The sequence below is a fragment of the Furipterus horrens genome, unplaced genomic scaffold, assembly GCF_987537825.1.
Source record: "Furipterus horrens unplaced genomic scaffold, mFurHor1.1.pri manual_scaffold_4, whole genome shotgun sequence".
NCBI lineage: Eukaryota > Metazoa > Chordata > Mammalia > Chiroptera > Furipteridae > Furipterus > Furipterus horrens.
Window position 1 is genome coordinate 119,528,323 of NW_028327174.1, and position 19,849 is coordinate 119,548,171.

The 19,849-nt window shown below is 42.2% G+C and overlaps 1 protein-coding gene across 2 annotated transcripts in view; it reads left to right on the plus strand.

Annotated features, from left to right (window-relative positions):
* Positions 1–19,849, plus strand: part of SHC3 (SHC adaptor protein 3) — a 255,280-nt gene that overhangs the window by 118,988 nt on the left and 116,443 nt on the right. For both annotated transcript variants that reach the window (XM_090273986.1, XM_090273987.1), the window contains exons 3-6: positions 6,628–6,691; positions 9,048–9,167; positions 12,338–12,391; positions 17,601–17,652. In XM_090273986.1, the coding sequence (XP_090130112.1) occupies positions 6,628–6,691; positions 9,048–9,167; positions 12,338–12,391; positions 17,601–17,652 (290 nt within the window). The remainder of the gene's footprint in view (positions 1–6,627; positions 6,692–9,047; positions 9,168–12,337; positions 12,392–17,600; positions 17,653–19,849) is intronic.

Below are 19,849 nucleotides of genomic sequence, written 5' to 3' on the forward strand. Positions count from 1 at the left end.
TTTCTGGCCAAACGGAGGCCTAGACAGAACGCTGGTTCTCCCTCCACAACTAAGAAGGAATACAACTACCTCAAAACTAGAGACAATCAGAAGTTCCAGAAAATCAGGCTCATGGAGGTCCAACAAACAAAGATATAAAAAAGAAATACTCATCCAGACAGGTAGGAGGGGTGGAGCCTGGGCAGAAAGAACACGGTGTGGTGGCGGCGGCAGCGGTGGCAGTGGCAGGTCAGTGGAAAGCACAGTCACATGTTTTAAAAAGTGGGGAGGGACACCTGGGGAGCGTTCCCAGGTCCTGACCAGATGATGCAGCTCATGGTCCCAGCACAAGGAAAAATCAAGCCTCATTGCTTCTGACTGTACAAACCAGTAGGAGAAAGAAACTGCTGGTCTCTCAGCAGAGTCTGCTTATTTAAAGGACCCCCATGGTCCTAGAACATCCACAGACCCACCCACTCTGGGAACGATGGCCAGGGCAACAGCTAGAGAGATACCAGTCCCATACAAAAGTGGGAGAAGTGTCTGAAAAAGGGGCAAGTGCTGAGCAAGCAGCATTATTCTCTCTCTGACCCCTCCCCCACATATAGCGCCACAGCGTGGTGAAATGGGTTGCCCTGTACTGACGAATACCTAAGGCTTCACCTTTTACAATGTAACAGGTGCAACAGCTCTATCTAAGTCACAGAGGCAAACAAACACAGAAGCCTGTCAAGATGAGGAGACAGAGAAGTGTGGCCCAAAATGGGGAATGGATCAAGGTTCCAGTGGGAGAACTAAGTGACGAGGAGATAGCCAACCTAACAGACACAGAATTCAAAAACACTGGTGATGAAGATGCTCACAGGCTTGACAGATATGCTTGAGTATGGCAAACGCATAAGGGAAGAAGTGAAGGCTATGCTAAATGAAATGAAGAAAAACCCACACAAAACCAATGATGAAGGGAAGGAAACTGGGGTTCAAATCAATGATTTGGAATATAAGAAAGAAAAGAACAGTCAACCAGAACAGAATGAGGAAACAAGAATTGAAAAAAATGAGGAGAGGCTTAGGAACCTCTTGGACAACTTTAAATGTGCCAACATCCAAATTATAGGGGTGCCAGAAGGAGGAGAGAAAGAGCAAGAAACTGAAAGCTTATGTGAAAAAATAATGAAGGAAAAGTCCCTAAATTTGGTGAAGGAAATAGACATACAAGTCCAAGAAGCACAGAGAATCCCAAACAAGCTAGACCCAAAGAGGACCACACCAAGCCACATCATAATTAAAATGCCAAAGGTGAAAGATAAAGAGAGAATCTTTAAAGCAGCAAGGAAAAAGCAGAGAGTTACCTACAAAGGGGTGCCTATAAGACTATCAGCTGATTTCTCAAAAGGAACTTTGCAGGCAAGTAGGGACTGGCAAGAAGTATTCAAGGTAATGAAAAGTAAGGACCTACAACCAAGATTAATCTATCCAGCAAAGCTCTCATTTAGAATGGAAGGGCAGATAAAGTGCTTCCCAGACAAGGTAAAGCTAAAAGAGTTCATCATCACCAAGCCATTATTATATGGAATGTTAATGGGACTTATTTAACAAGAAGAAGATCAAAACTATGAACGCTAAAATGACAACAAACTCATAACTATAAATGACAGAATCTAAAAAATAAAAACAAAATCCAACTAGGCAAACCAGAACAGAAACAGAATCATAGGTATTGGTATCATCTGGAGGGTTATCAGCTGGGAGGAGGAAGTGGGGGATATGGGGAAATGGTGCAGGGATTATTAAGTGTAATTGGTTGGTACAAAATATTCATGGGGAAGTTAAGAATAGTATAGGAAAGGGTGAAGCCAAAGAACTTATATGCATGACCCATGGATATAAATTAAAGGGTGTACAATTGCTGGGAGAAGGGGGGTACTGTGCAGAGGGGAGGAAAGGGGAAAAAATGGAACTACTGTAACAACATAATCAATAAAATATACTTAAAAATAGTATGTGTAAAAAAGAAGAAAAGAAAAATAAGATTGCTGCGGCAATTCGGGGTGTTTTTTGGTTCCATATGAATTTTTGAAGTATTTGTTCTAGATCCATAAAATATGCTGTTGGCATTTTAATAGGGATTGTGTTGAATCTATAAATTGCTTTCGGTAGTATGGACATTTTAATGATGTTTGTTCTCCTCAGCCATGAACATGGTATATGCTGCTTCTTTTTTTTTTTTTTTTTTGTATATTTTTATATTTCTTTCTTCAGCATTCTGTAGTTTTCTGAGTACCGGTCTTTTACCTCTTTGGTTAAGTTTGTTCCTATGTGCTTCATTTTTCTTGTTGATCTAGTAAATGGAATTTTTTTCTAGTTTTTATCTCTGATATATTATTGTTGGTGTACAGAAATGCCTTTGATTTCTGAATACTGACTTTGTACCTTGCTATTTTGCCAAATTCACTTATTATAGGCACATTCCGATTCTTAATGCTCATTTGTTGTTTCCACCTCCCTCTCCCATACACATTAGTGGCAAACATCCTGCCCAAGCTCTGTGGTGGCCTGACTACATTAGACCTTGGATGGTTAGACGTTTAACATTTCTTTCTAGAAAACTGTCATTCAAGACTCTTATATTCCATGGCTGTGGATAGAAAAAGAAATCTGATGCATATTAGGGGTATTTAAGAAATGACATACGGTAAGCTTTCTACCATAAATTTTTTTCTTGCATGCTGGGACCATCAGAGAATTAGCTGCTCTGTTTAGCTAAATGTATCACTTAATATACCAAGAATAGTGCAGAGATATACATCAAACTTTAAAAAAATTAAACAGATGAAATATAGATACTGGAGTTTATATAGCTGTTTAAGAGAGACAAGTCAACCTTCTTCAATAAGGTATTTAGTTTTAGGAAGTACTTGGGATGATCATTTTCATAGAACCACAGTAGGAGTATTATTATAAAATAAATGACTAAGCACAAATGTCAAAGTCAATATTTCTTTCAAATAAACATTATTTTCTGAGTCATGATGATTCATAGTCTACAATTTTCATGGTATCTGAACTTTTAGAATAGTATATCTTTCCCCACTCCCTATCATGAATTAAATGGTAAATGTGAAGCTTATCTTTATGGTCTGTTACCTTATTTGACTAAGTCATATTTCTCTTGAAAGCAATGTATTGTGATGATAATTATTTTTCTAGATGATAGAAAATAATTTTAAGATGTATTCAGCTGAGAAAGCTTGTGAAATGTTCCTGAGGACCCATTATCTTCTTTATCATTCAGTGTGTCCCCCAACTGCTGTTTGCTTATTTTTTCTGTGTTCTTTTACTATTTTGTCCTTCCCCATGTGGGAGTTGAGAGGTTCACCTGACCTCTTTCTGGGCTGCTGACTTTAAGCCACTTTCAGTGGATCTCCCATCTCTTATCACTGAGTCTGAGTCAAAAAGTTGAGCTTTGTTTGTTTCCAGGTGACTACTCCAGCCACATCCTCCTCACTGCAGGCCCTAGCCTCCCGCATGTGCACTTTTTCCCTCTTCCGTCCCTGTGCAGACCTGGGAGTCAGACCCTCTGCAGCCTGTCTTCCTGTAAAGCCCCCTCGATACCTTGGACACATTGCCTTCTTCAGGACATTTGCTGGCACACAGTAGCTGCTCAAGAAATGCCCCCACTCCATGGGACTGACCCACACAGAACCTCATTTCTGGTTCATTTGTATACCCCTGGAGTTCCTCTCCTCCAAAACCATTTTGATTTTATGATATTTACTAACTACAGAAGCTAGTGTTAAACAAAAACCTTTGAGGACAAAAGTTTTTCTGAAATAAAAGGGTTTACTGATCTCTGTTCTAGCCATAAAAAAGACCAGGTCCTGGGGCATGTAGTCTGAGCCACCAGCAGCCGGGTAAATGATGAGCACATCTGCCATCCTGGGATTTCTGGGCTCTTTTTTATACAGTGAGGTGGAAAGAAAGTCAGAGGACATTTTGAAAGAATTGATTTTGACTCTTGATAAAAGGGATGAAAAAAGGAGAAGTGGGTCAGTTCTGGGACAGGTGCAGAGGCTTCTGGATTGGGTCTAGGCAACAGTTGGAAAGTTCCCGCATAAGCAGGATGTGATGGAGTCTGGTGTTGGCTTTTCTTTCTAGATAAGAGTTGAAATAGTCATCAAAGTTGATACAAAGTTTCAACACACATTCAGGAATGTGGGCAGTCTTTTGCTGGGTTTGGCTCCAGGTTGTTAACGGACTAACCTCATCTCTTTATTCCACCCTAGAACCTGTTGCGGTTTGATTTAGAACATCTCAGAATTTTTCTCTTGTCACTGGGAATAACACTCAAAGGACTGCATTTTTTAAAAATATACTTTATTGGTTATGCTGTTACAGTTGTCCCAATTTCCTTTCCCTTTGTTCCCCTCCACCCAGTGACCCCCCTCCCTCTAGTTGTCCCCATCCCTTAGTCTATACCCGTTGGTTGTGCATATAGTTTTTCTCAACATCTTCCTATCTATTCCACTCCCTCCTACTATGCTTAAGTTCTGTACCATCTCCCTCACTTTCCCCCTCCCCCTCCCAGCTGACCTCCCTCCAATATGTTCCCCATACATGTAATTCTTTTTCCACTCTTGTTGCCTACTTAGTTTGCCTTTGCTTCGATTCCCTAGCTTCTGTTGTTGGTTGTTGTGATACAGTTTTCATTTTAATGTTCACAGTTTTGATCCTCTTTCTCCTAAACAGGTCCCTTTAACATTTTCTATAACAGTGGTTTGGATCTGATGAACTCCTTCAGTTTTACTTCATCCTGGAAGCACTTTTTCTGCCCTCCTATTCTTTTTTTTTTTTGCCCTCCTATTCTTAATGATAGCTTCGCTGGATAGAATAATTGTGGTTGTAGATTTTTGCTTTTCATTACTTTGAATATTTCTTGCCAGTACCTTCTTGCCTTCAGAGTTTCTTTTGAGAAATCAGCTGATAGTCTTATTGGGATCCCTTTGTATGTAACTTTCTTCTTCTCTCTTGCTGCTTTTAAGATTCTCTCTTTATCCTTAATTTTTGACATTTTGATTATAATGTGTCTTGGTGTGGTTCTCCCTGGGTCCAGTTGTTTTGGAACTCTCTGTGTTTCCTGGAACTGTAAGTCTATTCCCTTCCCCAAGTTAGGGAAGTTCTGCTTCATTATTTTTTCACATAATTTTTCAATTTCTAGTTCTTCTTCACCTTCTGGCAACCCTATGATTTGGATGTTGGCCCGCTTATAACTGGCCCATAGGTTTCTGAGCCTCTCCTCATTTTCCTCACTTCTCATTTCCTCTTTCTGCACTGGTTGACTGTTTATTCCTTCTCTATGTTCCGATTTGCTGATTTGATCCCTGGTTTCCCTTCCCTCACCACTAGTTTCATATATGTTTTTGTTCATTTCAGCAGGACTAGCCTTCTTTCCTTCCCCATCTTGTTTAAGATCTGCTGTTAGGTCTGTAAAGATTTTTATAACCAAAGCTCTGAACTGTGCCTCAGAAAGATTTCCTATCTGCTGGTCCATTAGATCATATATTTGCTGTCTGGTCAGCTGTGTGATTGGGATCTCTATCATAATCCCTGCCATTCTGACAGTTCTGTGTTTACCTTTGCTTCCTGGGCAGGGCTGTCACACCTCCTATGCTATAGGGAGCGAAGCCCCATGCACTCATCACTACTGGGTGACCCTTCTTGCCATGCTGTGGCATTTTGTGTGTGGGGGCGGGGGTCCAAGACGGATTCTTGCCATTCACTCTCCGCTGAGTGACCGGAAGCTTCTTCCATCATGTCCACCCCCTTCAGCCTTCACAGTCCGAGGCATGGGAATCTGCCTTCCTTGGAGTTGAAATCACAAGGTGATGGGTCTGGTCTGCAGCTGGGGGTGCTCCCCAGGTGTTTCTTGCCTCTTTTTAATTATGGGTGTCTGTACTTACTGCTGTCCCGCCACCATCGCCACAGCTGCCACTGCCAGCACAGCTTGACCTCTCCGCCCTGGCTTCACCCTCCTAGTTGTTGGAAGGAGCACCACTTGTTTATAACTTCATACGTTGGACTTCCATGTAGCTCTGTTTTCTGGAACTTCTGGTTATTTCTGGTTTGGTGGTAGATTTATTCCTTCTTAGTTGTGGAGGGAGATGGAACATGTCAGTCTAGGTCTCCATCTTGGCCAGAAGCTCACAAATAATTTCTGCATTTCTTTTAATTACATTCTGACTCACTTCAGAAGGATCTTGATCAATAGCAGGACTTGATTAAGAGTAGCCATCACGATGAACAGAACTTGAAGAGTACATTTCAGGGTACTGACTCTCTAACATGGAATCTTAACCAAACATAAAAACAAAACAAAAACTAAAACAATGTGTGGCATTGTTACATACATAGCACACGTGAATATGCAACCACCACAGAAAGAATTAAGTTACTGCCAGTAAGAGGTTCAAGATGACCTGTTTGTGTTCTGCTTAGAGGAGAAACTGGGTGACTCCTGAGCTGGTAGGTCTATTTTCTGTGCTGGAATGCGGAGGCAATTATTCCCCCATGGGCACATGCACTGTAGAGTCTCTGGGTTATGTAATCCTGACTAACATGATAAAATGAATCTCTTACTATTCTTTTAAGGGAAGCCATCAGCCGTGTTTGTGAAGCTGTCTCTGGCACCAAGGGAGCCTTCAGGAAGAAAAAGGTAGTATCCTCTTGGCCTGTGTCTAACTGTGTCTTCTCTACTTCTTCACTCTCTGGTCATCACTCAAGTCTTTTAATTACATGCAATTGTTCAGTTCTCTCTTTCCACGTCCTGCCTCTTGTCTTTTTTTTTTTTTTTTTTGTCCTGCAGAAAACCAAAAAGCATCCCTTAGTTTAAAGGGGGTAACTTGCAGTGGCTTTTGCCACTTTTAATAACAGAAAGAGCTTAGATTCCCTCTCTCTGTCACGTGGTTGATGAAGACAGTTAGCTCTTGCTGCCCACCCGTATCTGACACCCTAGTTACTCACAGTTGGCCTAAATGTAAATACAATGATAACAGACTGATAAAACAGGGCCAGACATTCTTCTAAGTCTTTGGAGTCATTGATTTACTTGATTAGAACAACTTTCTGTGGCAGACACTCTCAGTGGCCTGCTGGTAAGAGTTTCACAACTGTTCTTCAGGGGTTGGGGACTAAGAAGCACTAACTTTGTAGTGTTTGCCAGTTTCTGTGGTGTAAACACTTCGACCATGCACAATTGTAGGCTCTGACATGACGTCTTTCAGTTGGAGTTGCAGCACCATTATGTAGTGTCTCCACCACCCAGGTACATAGGCACAGCGGACATATAAAACTTGAGCCGCAGAGGTAATAGTTAATGCATCAAAAATTAGGAAGGGATGAGTTTTGAGTATTTATTATTTAAAAAGTGTAATTAATTTAATTTAATTAATTAATTTTTACATAAATAATTTTTAATAACAGCTGTTTTTAATGGCCAGCTCATAACATTCCTAAACATTTAATGACTGCCTCTGGTTAGCTAGCACAAGCAGTTCTAGAATACCACTGGGTATCCCCACTATACAGAGATAAAAACTCAGGCACAGAGAGGAGAGCCCATGCATGTAGGTGGTGGAGCCAAGCTCCAGGCCAGACTGCTTGGTGCAAGGGGCTGTGTTCAATCCCTGTACTCAACCTTTTTATCTTGAGGTGTTTCGACTAGAAGGAAAAAGAAACACTGGATTAAGAGAAAGCTCAGACAAACTCTTTCTTTAAGTGCCCTGTAAATACATAACTAAATACCACCATCAGGACTTTTTTGTGCCTGGACTGAATGTGGGAAGGTGTCCCTCTTGAGCATTTCTGAATCTGTACTGAGGCTGAGGTTTTGCGGCAGGCTGTGTGCTTGCCCCTGTTGTTTCCAGGGCTGTGTGTCTTCATAGCTTGGGAACATTTGTGACCCAAAGGACAACTGAGTTTCAGGCAGAGAACTTTGGATGTAGGCTCAGATGGGCCAGCATGTGTTCCTGTCATCTGCAGGGGACACGGGGAACCAAGCAACCTCTAGAACCTTGAATATGGAAACTAGGGCTGTCTGAGGACAGAGACAGGGATCCTACTCTTTCAGAGCCAGCTGGTGCCCTACCAGCAGATCTCAAGGTACCCTCCTGGTTCTCTGGATGCAGGAGGGAGAAATTATGCTGACTTCTAGGCTCCACCTCAGGTACACTTGATCAGGGCCCAGGAAGTTCTGTATTTTAATAGGTCTGGCAGGAGATTTACAAACTGTGCCGGCCTGGTTGAGAACTGGGGTTGATTGGCATATCAAAGGGGTTGTGCTCTAATCTGAACAGGAAGGTTGGGGGGTTAGCAGTGGACAGAGACAAGGGTTGGCAGTGCCTATGAGGGACTCGGGGAGAGGGTGCTTGACTGGAGAATGTAGTCCATTGGTCCCTGTGCCAAGAACATTTCTTATGGGCTAATGGATGCAACAGTTGGAGCTGAGCTGAGTCTCTTCATTCTGTGCTGCCTCCAGAGCTGTTGTATTCTAAATGCACTATCCATGTGAGCTCTGACCCAGAGAATGTGCCAGCCAAACCATTTGTGTTCCATTCCTTCAGCAATGAACAATCTCAAGACTCAAATGGTTTTACTCATAGCTCCTGAGCTGGACCAATTTAGTCTGGCTCTGACTAGTATGACTCTGGGTGGGATGAAGCTGGGTTCTGAGTGTGTAAGGCTGCAGACCCTGGCCTGTGGCCCTTTCCCTGGACTAACGAGTCATGCTCTGAGATGCATACCAGCATGAGTTGCCCAGGACACTGACAGCTCTGCCTTTCCCTCATCTCAGTGTGTGCATAGTGGATGGTTTACAACTCCCATATTGCACATTCTAGAACTTTTGTGTCAGATCCCCCCTCCTAGCTTATGTGAAGCACAATTTTCATGTGTCTGATGATGGTGGGAAGGTGGAGGTTTGGGAGTGTAGCATATAGGAACAACATAGAGGCCCCCTGACAGTGTGGCCCCCAGTGACTCAAAAGTGAAAATAATGCTGTTTGACTTCACAGCCTCCAAGCAAAATGCTGTCTAGCATCTTGGGCAAGAGCAACCTCCAGTTTGCGGGGATGAGCATCTCCCTGACCATATCCACTGCCAGCCTGAACCTGCGGACGCCAGACTCAAAACAGGTCTGTAGGTGATCAGGCCCCCTGCCCTGCTCAAGGCCTCTCACCCAGTGGGTGTTTCATGGGCTTCCCAATTCCATCTTTTCCAGGTCCGTATAACACCTTTACAAGCTTGCAAATTTTGACTAGCTCCTTGATAGATGGACATGGCTCTCCTTAATTCCTTTATAAATTACCTTTTTTCAAGGGTAATGCGTGAAATCATTGATTTACTTACAATGTCAAAAGTCCCCTCTTAATATCCTTGCCCGTATTTTGTTTTCTCTTATTAGCATATTCTATTGGTTCTATAGCCCACATTTTTATTATCTTTGAAAAGAATGGCATGTTGTGGTAATTGACAGTATTTTTTTCCTAGTGGGTCACTCTGATGGAGCCTTTAATGTTTGATAGCATCATAGGGTTCATGTGATATGGCAGGTTCATGGCTTCCTAATGTGGATGGAGTTTGTTGCTGATATAGGCAGCATAGCAATGATGTTTATTAAGGCTAATTCCATTTAGGATGGTTGGGTCTCTCTGCAGTGTCTATCTTTTAGGGTTCTCTGGCTGTTAGTTCCTTCATCTAGAAAAAATGGTTATATGATATTGTTATACGACTTGTTTGATCATTCCCTGGAAGACCTTACTCTCAAGGCTGTCTTTATTTGACCTGATTCAGAGCTTGCCAAGGGAAAAATGTCTCTTATCCCAGGGATGTTTGTCAAAAAACAATTAAAGGCAATTTTTTAATACCATGGCTCAAATGTATATATGGGTATGTAGTTGCCTTGTAGACCAACAGGTGAAACTGCTCAAACAATAAGTTTTTTCACCTGCTCTGCTCAGCCTGAGCCTCCACTGCTGGCAATGTGAGCAGGAAATCAGATGTGTCCATGATGTAAAAAATGGGCAATCCACAGACCTGTGGATGACACACTTCCTGACTCTGGCAATATGCCCCCATAGGGGATACCACTTCTCACTCCATTCCTTTGTCCTCACTCGAGTAATGAATGATCCTTTGTCTTTTCTCATTGGCACTTCTAAGGGATTGTTAACCTGTCCCTTAAGTGGTGCATTAGATAACTTCAACAGGCACATCCTGTCTCTGGAGCTGCCCCAAGGCTGAGTACCCTGATGGCTAACAGCAGTTGGTCCCTTCAGCTCTGCACTCATATGTCCACACATCCATTCTTATTTTTTGTGGTTATTGCACCTTCTGTTTCTAGGAATCCTAAAACTCTGGTTTTCAATTCTGTGGGATCTTATCTCGTAATTTCCCTTTTACCTAATTCCCCACAAAATAAAGAGAAGCAAACTCAGAAAGAGCAGAAAGGATTAGGCCACTCTGGCTGGCCCTCTCCATCCTGGAACGAGGCTGGCTGAGTTCTCATTGTCCTGCTCTTGGAATAAGTGGTGCAAGTGAGTCCTGGGGGTGCGGCCTCAGATGTCATGAGCATGGTCCGAGGAAGGTTTGATGGGAGCCAAAGCTCACAGCCCTCAGGTTTTCCTGTGTGGCTGAGTTCAGGCCCAAGTAGACACTCCCTTCCCAATGCAAACAGCAGAAAGGTATGCCTGCTCCCCTCTGCAGAGCTCTCAAGAAGAAAAAGAGGAAACACCTTCAGAGTAAAGACACGTGTTTTCAGTTAATCAGCTCTCCTTTTCAACTCTCTTAGCCAGAGAGATCACATACATGCACACAGGTACAGTAATGCATTTGTTGATCCAATGTGATTTCCCTTTTCCTCCTAAATCTTGGTGTCCACCTCAATTTCCAAACCTCAGGTTTAGAGCTGCTCTGTAAACAATAATTAAATAAGCAAAAAGTTAAATGAGCAAAACTTAATTTTTAGAAGTCATAGTCTATCCTCCTTTAGGGACTGCTATGTCTTCATTGCTCTCCAGGAGCCCTCCACCCCTGGACTAGCAGCAGGACTCCAGAGAGTTGCAAAGAGCAACTGTTAGTTTGATCCATCTGGGCTTGGGCACAAGCAACGGAGGAGGACTAATTGTTTTCATTAATTTACAGTGGACTTTTGAACAATGCCAGGGATAGAGATGCTGTCCCTGTGCAGTCAAGAATTCATGTATCATTTTTTACTCTTCCCCCAAACATAATTACTATACACTCAGTGTTTTCTAGATCCTGAGTAGGTTTGCATGCCCCTAAAACTGAAGTAGGCATTTAAAAATATCTTATTTTATCTTATAACTCATTTATAGTCCTGCTTTGGATTTTACAGGAGCATGTGTAGAAAAATCCCTTGGATGGTAGAATTACAGCTCTGTAAATTCTGATTGCCCACCAGTGAGGGCCTGAGAGGGCTGAGTAAAAATAAACCTGGTTATGTTGGGAGGGAGACAAGAGTACTGTTCTCACCCCCAGAAATTTACTTCAATGTCATTAGATTGTCTTTAAAAAGATAAAAGTGGTGTGGAAGACTTATGTAGCTTTTTAAATTCAGGACAGCTTCTAATTTCCAGCATCTGCTAAATTCCACTATATACTGCAGTTTATAATGCTAATGGAAATTTCCCATTTAAAAATGAACTTGGAGTGTCATCGCTAGTTTTTAAATTGATAAATTACAAGGGTGCCTGAGATGGCACTGATTTTGATCTTGGATGCAGGCTTTCCAATTTACATGATGCAAATGCACTGAGGTGGGGGATGACCACACTTTCCTCCACTCCAGCTATGGGGTCTATATCCAACACAACCCAGTTAAACGGACACAACCCAGTTAAAATGTTATGGTATGTGGGTGAGACATTTTTCTTCTCAAAGAGGCATGGTCATTAAGACCCTCTGTGTTCGGTCATAGCTCTCTGGCCCATTACTAGCTGTAGTACTTTGAGCAAGCCACTTGGTCCCCTTGGACCTCAGGCTCCATGTCTGTGAAATGCAATTGTAGCATCTTCTACATAACAGGGCTGTCATGGAGTTTAAATGAGCTAATTCAGACAGAACTGCTAGATGAGCAGCTGACATGCTTTGGCATTTACTAAAGGTTATCTGTTGTTATTATTTTATAGTTGTTATTACTTTTATAGTTGTTATTTGTATTTGGTACCAATTTTATGCATTTTTTTGAAACCTTTTTGATTCATATCACCTATCAACAGTTGGTTTCCCAAAACATGGGAAGGGTAATAACGATACACCTTGTTTCTTGTTTTGGGCCTGGCAGATTATAGCGAATCACCACATGCAGTCCATCTCCTTTGCCTCTGGGGGGGATCCGGTAAGTACCCTTGGCATTGTTTTCTCTTGATCTTGTTTCGAATTGATGAGAAGGGACTCTGTTTCCAAGATGTGCTTCTTAGGATGTTATCAAGGAAGTTTACTGTAATGCCAAATATTTTCCCCTCTTGATTTTGTAAGCCTTTTCAATTATTTTATTAGCCAAGAGCTGTCAACAATTCTTAAAGCATTGGCCTTCTTAAGAGGCAATGAAAGAGCTTCCCAGAATTCCCAGGTTGCCAGGTGTTCTCATCTTCTCACTCTGTCTGCCCTGCCTTGTTCCTGTTTTCCTGTTAAACCTCCACTAGGGTCCTCTGTACTTGTATGTTAAGTCTACTCAAATGGTACAAATTTACTTAGTCTGGTTTATTCACAAATATTTGAAATTGGGATTCTTCTCTCCAAATTTAACACTGTAGTCTTGTAATGGTTTGTTTAGCCAACAGTAGGTGCAGAGACAAGAGATAGAACAGAATGAGAATATTCTGTTCTTGCATCACTTATTTTATGAAGAAGGTGCAATAACAAGGGGATTGGCTCCCCACGTTTGGTCAGGGTGCGATGCTTAGATGTCAGCATTCATGTTCAGTGTCTGGAGGGCACACTCACTTGCTGTTCACAGTGGCCATTCCAGCCCTTTGAAGAAACCTGTTCACAGTGGCCATTCCAGCCCTTTGAAGAAACCTGTTCACAGTGGCCAGTCCAGCCCTTTGAAGAAACCTGTTCACAGTGGCCAGTCCAGCCCTTTGAAGAAACCCAGGCAGGAAATCGGTTATAAGGGAAGGAGCGAAGAGGCAACTGGGGAGAAAACATTTACAGATCTTCCCAGCAGTGTAGGGGAGAAAAATAACCCTCTGCAAATGTTATCATGTTATTTTTCAGTGGTCTGGGTAAAGTTCTCACCAGTCCAGGGATCATCTAAAAATTAGAACAAAAGAGCAAGTTTTTCTTGAAACCAAATTTACTCAATTAAAAAAAAGAAATGTTCTGTGTCTTTTTGCTGTTAAATTTTCTTTTAACAATAAAAGAATCGTGGCTTATAGTGGTTATAATTGCTGTTTTGTATTATTTTGCCAAATTACCAGTAGCCAGTGCTTAGATTTCAAATAAAATTTTACTGGTCCAAGGTCACCTGAGTAATTGGTGGGCATATTACTCCTTATCCCAAGGCAGGAACCTTGTCTATTTCTAGTCCAGGAAGGGAAGTTTTCCCATGCCCATGTTTATTTTATAGACTTGTCCTCCCAGGCTCCTTCTACCTGGGCAACCTGATTATAGAACTGCTGTTGGCACAGAAAACCAAATCAAGGGAGTGATTTCCACTCCCGGATCCAGTCTCTACATTTCCAAGGGGCAGTGCAATCATGGCACAGTGTGTCTTAGCTGCAGGAGAGCCAGCGCCCCATCCTCCTCTGCCCCAGCTGCTATAGCCCCCAGGGGGGCATCACCCCATGCATCATGCCAGCATTACTCCTGCCAAGAGAGCTTGGCTGCAGGGTGAGCCTGGCATTTCCCTAAGACCCTTGAGCCCAGGGCACCATCAAAAGAAGGAATCTGTCTATCCTGCAGATGGTTCTTTATCCTTAAATTTCTGCCTAATTGTCAAAGGATGATCAGACCACCATTTAACCATCTCATGTAGTGGACTTTGGCCCTTTTTCATACTTAGGGTCTTGTTTTCAAGTAGTCTATAATAGTTTATTCTTCTTGTTCTCTTCCCTTTCCTTTTTCTAATCCTTCATTTTTTTATGTTTCATTGTAAAATGAAAGACCTCATTGAGTTGTATATTTGGAAAGTGGAAGTATTCTATATTCAAACCCATCATAGGTTTATATTCTTGAGGATTATATCTAGATGTGCATGTACACCTGTTCTGTACCTGCACTGCACCTACACATATATCTGTACCTATGCCCTTACCTATATCTGTCTGGCTCTAATTAACTTGCAGTTGATGTCAACTTGTTTGCCCAATGTGGTGCTTGGAACAATAATTTCTTAAATTTGGAAGGTGACCCAGTTTGAAAAATAAAAGGCAGAAATATTGCATACCTGCATTGACAGCTCCTTTCAGGAACTTGTCTCAAGCCTCATCCTCATGATGATATCATGAGTGGAGATGCAGGGGTCTAGCAAATGTGAAGCCAGATAAATTGTCCTGTGTTACAATTATTTGATTCTCCAGGACACACACAGGCCTGTGAACTATTTTCAGTTTTCCTTGTCACCGCCTTACTTAAAAAAGGGAAGTAGTCAGGGACCCTTAAAGTAATTCATAAGCTTTTATATTTATTCTGATTTTTTTCTGACACAGAAAATGTCACCATTAGAAGCTTGGTTATTTCCACTTCCACTGTAAGCAACCCAAGTGCATATCACATTGTCTATGACTTACCATACCAACTTGGTTTGTAATTATTATAGCTGGTGGGTGTTTTAAATACAACCAACAATTCTAGGTTCTATTTATTGTTCTGCTGCCAAGTGTACATCTACTAGTTTCTCTGCACCACAGTTTGCCAGGTAAGAAAATGGTATTTTGAAATGTCAAATAAGATAGATTGGAAAATAATGTTAATGTCTCCAAGAAAAAGGGGCACACACTAATTATAATCTACTATTATTTACAGTGTTAAAAGACCACCAAAAGAGTGCCAGAATAATGGTCAGGCGCATTAAATCTTGGAGAGTGAGAACAGAGATGAGTAAATACTGAATGAGCACTTGGTAGTCCCACCTTTGGAACTTCATTTGCTCACTCTGTGATGTCAAGAACATTTTTTTTGAACATTAATACACTCCCCCAGTGTGCTAAAAAATGTTGACATTGGCATCAGAAGAGCTATGTCCTGGTTTGGTCACTCACCATAGGAGTGAGAGGAATACATTACATCTTCTGAGAAGAGTTTCTCGGACTGGAATAAAAATTTTAAATGAAGAATTTTCTTGTTATGTCATGTGTTGACTCAAATTAATGTTGTTACCTAAATATGTGCAAAAAAAGTATAGACTCCCGTGTTATACTTTTTACTGAACAGTAAACCCCAATCAAACTTGGAAGTTTATTAATAAACACAGTAAAGCCGATAATGTTGAAAGTAACATTAATTTATTCTGCTGGATAAAGTTTTGCTGAAATGAAATCTCTGCTCTCAGTGTGATGCTAGAAGTGGCCACCATGAGAGGTCATTGTCTCTCATGGGTGCCAGATAACTCAGTTCTTCCACTAATTTCTTCTATTCAAGCAAACACTTAGTCATACATCATTGTATATAAACGTGACATTAATTTGCTTCAGGTGGGGCAAAATCACGTAGTCTTTTCTGATTAGATGACAGTTTTTTTCTATCTAACTTTTTAAAAACATGGTACCTGTAATATTGGAAAACCAACTAAAAATTTTGGCACTGAAATTGCGGTTGTCATTAAGATGACCCTGAATATTCCTGTATTAATTTTTAATATTATCCTGAAAAAGAAAATACAAAATTAAAAGGAAATTCTGGTTACATTTCAAATGCAAGGGAATACACTGCCCAACCCTAGGTTCCATGGATCTCAGTTTGAGAAACACTAGCTCTCCCTAAGAAGACTTTTGACATTAATATCTCTTGAATCCGAGACAAGGGTCTTTGATTATAAGCTACAGTTCTTACTTTTGCCAATAGCTTCAGAGTCTTACAATATCTTCCTTGATGGAAATGACTGAAAGCCAGGCGGATGGGTTTGACTGTCTCCTACTCCCTTTCCCAGGCCATTCTCTGAATATACAAATGGACAGTGGCTGAATGGGAAGAGCAAACAGCTTAGCTGGGCTGCACACTGGATAGTGACCCTGGTGTAGCAGGCCATTATGTGAAGATTGCTGGAGGAGCTCTCCTCCCCCTGCTCAGTCTGACTGTGGCATCGTGAGCTCCAGGGGCAATGATGTAAAGAAAGTACCCTCACCCCCCACCCCCCAGCAGTGCACGCTCACCCACATGCTCTCACCCTTTCCCCCTCTCTTATTGGAGGGTTTTCTGGGAGTGCTGCACTGAGACATGGGTCAGCTCCTCTGCCCATAGGACCTAACTGAAGAACTCATGACACACAATCTTTCAGGTGCTGAAAACATGGGAGCTAATCAATAACTTTGCAGCCCTTCAAAGCAATAACATTCGGAAACTATCTGCAACAATGAGATAGACCTCTCCCAGTTGCCTACCACTCCCTGAGACTTTTTTCAATGTTGAAAATACCAACTTTGCAGAGAAGTCTTTTCTGCTTTCATGAATTAAGAGAATCTTCAGTTCCTCTGACTGTTTAGAAACAAATCCATGTGGTTACCCTGGCCTGCTTCTGAGCCTGCGGTACATCTATGCCCTGATTAGATGAGGAGGCAAGGAGGCTCATGTTTCATGTGCAGGGATGAGACTTCTAAATTGAGCTCATATTTTTGAAACCTCTTAAAAGCATTAAAATCACTACTTATGCCCAAGAAGAAAGGAACTATTGTTTCTCATCCATCTGTGAGGGAGTGTCTTGCACCCATCTTTAAACAACTACTGCTAAGTTTTTCTAAACCACCAGTCCTGAATGGGTGGCCCCCAGACCAGCAGCAGCAGTATGCACATTTTGTGGCCTCACTTCAGACCCACCGAATGGGAAACCCTGGGTTAGAGCTTGGCAATTTTTGTTTTAAGCCCTGAGGGAGATTCTGACACCAGCTCAAGTTTGAGGACCACTGTTGTGGACAGAGCTGACAGGAGTGGTTCTCAGCCTTGGTTCACATTGGAATCATCTGGGAAGCTTTCAAACATCTCTGATCCCCAGGCCTTACATCCAACCCAAATAAATCAGATTACCTGGGAGGTGGGACTCAGTGTTTTTAAAGTTCCTCAGTGATCCAATATGCTGAGAATAAGTACCCTTCACATCCTTGCTGCTCAAAGTGTGGGCTGGGGAAGCAGCAGCAGTACCATGTGGAAGCTGGCTGTGGAGGAAGAGCTCAGGGCCCTGCTGCGGAAACCCCCACCCTGCGCCACCCCGCCCCACCCCAGTCATAATCTGCATTTCACAAGATCCCCAGTGATTTCTGTCCTCAGTACAGTTTGATAAATGTTGCCTTTTGGGGTTGTTATTGGGCAACATTTCATTACTGAGCTGGTTTGTGCACTGCGTGTCTCTCATTTATGATTAGTGATGTGAACATCTCATTTTTTTTTGACAGGACACAACAGACTATGTTGCATATGTAGCTAAAGACCCTGTTAATCGCAGAGGTAAGCAATGCTTGACCCTTGTAATCTCTCACTTGAATACAGCCAGGCCTGACAATGCAGGTTAATACAGATGTGTCTCTCAGCTCAGCCCCATTCACCCAAATGCACCTCCATCATATCATATTGTTCATCATCATTGAGGTTTGGTGGCAGTTAAGTGTGACAGCACATTTGACTGGGTCTGTGAATGCCGAATGCACACCTGTATCCAGTCAACTACTGCTTGGAGCACCTGCCCTGCTCAGTGCAACTCCCACTCATACTCTGAAAGTGGTCCCATTACACACAGAAAACTACAAATCATCCAGCCTCCTGATGGGCTCCAACTCCTGTGTGTCCACTGATAACTAAGTTTTCCCAAGAAGCCTCACGCTGCCCTGCAAAGCCCTGAAGGCCAGTGTCCAAGCTTATGTGCTGTCCCCTTATACTCCTCAAAGCCACACGGTCTGGGTGGGAGGTCTGAGACATTCAAGCAGTTCCCATCCTCATGGACCCTTTACTCCTAGACTCTCCCCGCACACAATCACTCCATTTTAAAAAATAACTTACAAAACCAAAGGCCCACTCACTAGACACTAACAAGCCTGGGTGGGTGACCCGACTAAGGGTGTGCTGTCCTTGAACACTAGGCAGTCACTGGCACACCACACGACTCATTCACTAAGATCACCAGTGGGGCTTAAAAACACAAAACATCACTTCTGCCTACTAACTACCAGTTTCTTTACTCTTCCCACCCTTTACACCAGGTACTAACTACTAAGTTTTTCTAGTTTGCTGAAATTTTTTATTTATATACTTATATATAAATTTAAATTTATATACTAACATTTAAATTTCAATACAAATGAGATCATAGCATTCTATTCCCCCCCCCCCCCAATGTTCCACATATTTTTAAGACAGCCTAGAGAGATCAGTTTACCTGATCCACAACATGCTTTACTGAGATCTGACCTTCAGGTCCACAGTCTCCGGAGCCCCACGTGTCCTTCCCCACAATATTATGTGTCCTCCCCAAAGAGGCATTTGCAGAGAAACATTGTTAGGTGATTGATACATCAATGGACCTTGCAAATCACCATGCAGACTAGCTGTAAAAATTTGCATTCCCATGTAACTGAGAAGGTGATTTTCCGACAGAGCCTTTTCCAGCCGTGGTTAGTAAGCAGTGATTTGGTGGGGCTGCCTTTTCTTTCTTGGGGATGAAGATAAGATCTTACAAAGAATGTTAGCTGTTTATCGTCCAGGTGTGCTGGAGCTTCCCTATAAGCTGTCACTGGGTGTCTGGGGGGTTGGGGGACTTCATAGATGAGGTGTTCTAATGCAGATAATATACTATAATTGTCACATTGTCACTCTTAAACCAGAGGTGGGATAATTACAAAGTTTTTAGAGTAGATGGGAAGGGGACATGGTGCTCTTGATGAGTTGAGGACTGTCCCAACACCCCTTGCTAACATGCTTTAGCCCACCACTTCTTGAACTTGAAACAACTTTTATGTAATATCTGCAGATAACTAGTACTTGTCTTAGGTGAGAAGGCAGACTATGACAGTTCAACACAAGTTCATTCTTTCAGTTAGAAATAGTATTATTAATTTTCTGGGGCTACTGTACAAAAATCACAAGCTAGGTGCCTTAAAACCACAGGAATCATTGTCTCATAGTTCTGGAGGCCGAAAATTTGAGGTCAAGGTGCCAGCAGGGCCACACTCACTCTAAAGCCTGTAAGGGAGAATCCTTCTTGTTTCTTCCAGCTTCCAGTTGTGTGCCAGCCACCCTTGGCATCCTGGTCTTGTGGGTGCATCACTATAGCCCTCGATCTTCACATGGCTTTGTGCCATGAGTGTATCTCTATTTTCATTTGGATGTTTTATAAGGACACCAGTTACACTGGATTAGACCCAGCAATCCAGCCTGACTTCATCTTCACTACTTATGTCTACAACAGCCTTATTTCCAAATATGGTCACGTTCTGATGTAGGGTTGCAACTTATCTTTCATTGGAAACACAGTTTAATCCATTAAGAAATGCCAATTCCTTCAATCATCCCAAGTTCCCACCAAGTTGGGAGAGGGGAAGGTGGCTGTCTGTACTGCCCCAGGCACAGAATTCCCAGTTTCAGCCCAGAGTTAACAGTTGTTGAAGTTCTTTCTCTATTTTTGTTTGTTCCAAATTAACTTCAAGTAATC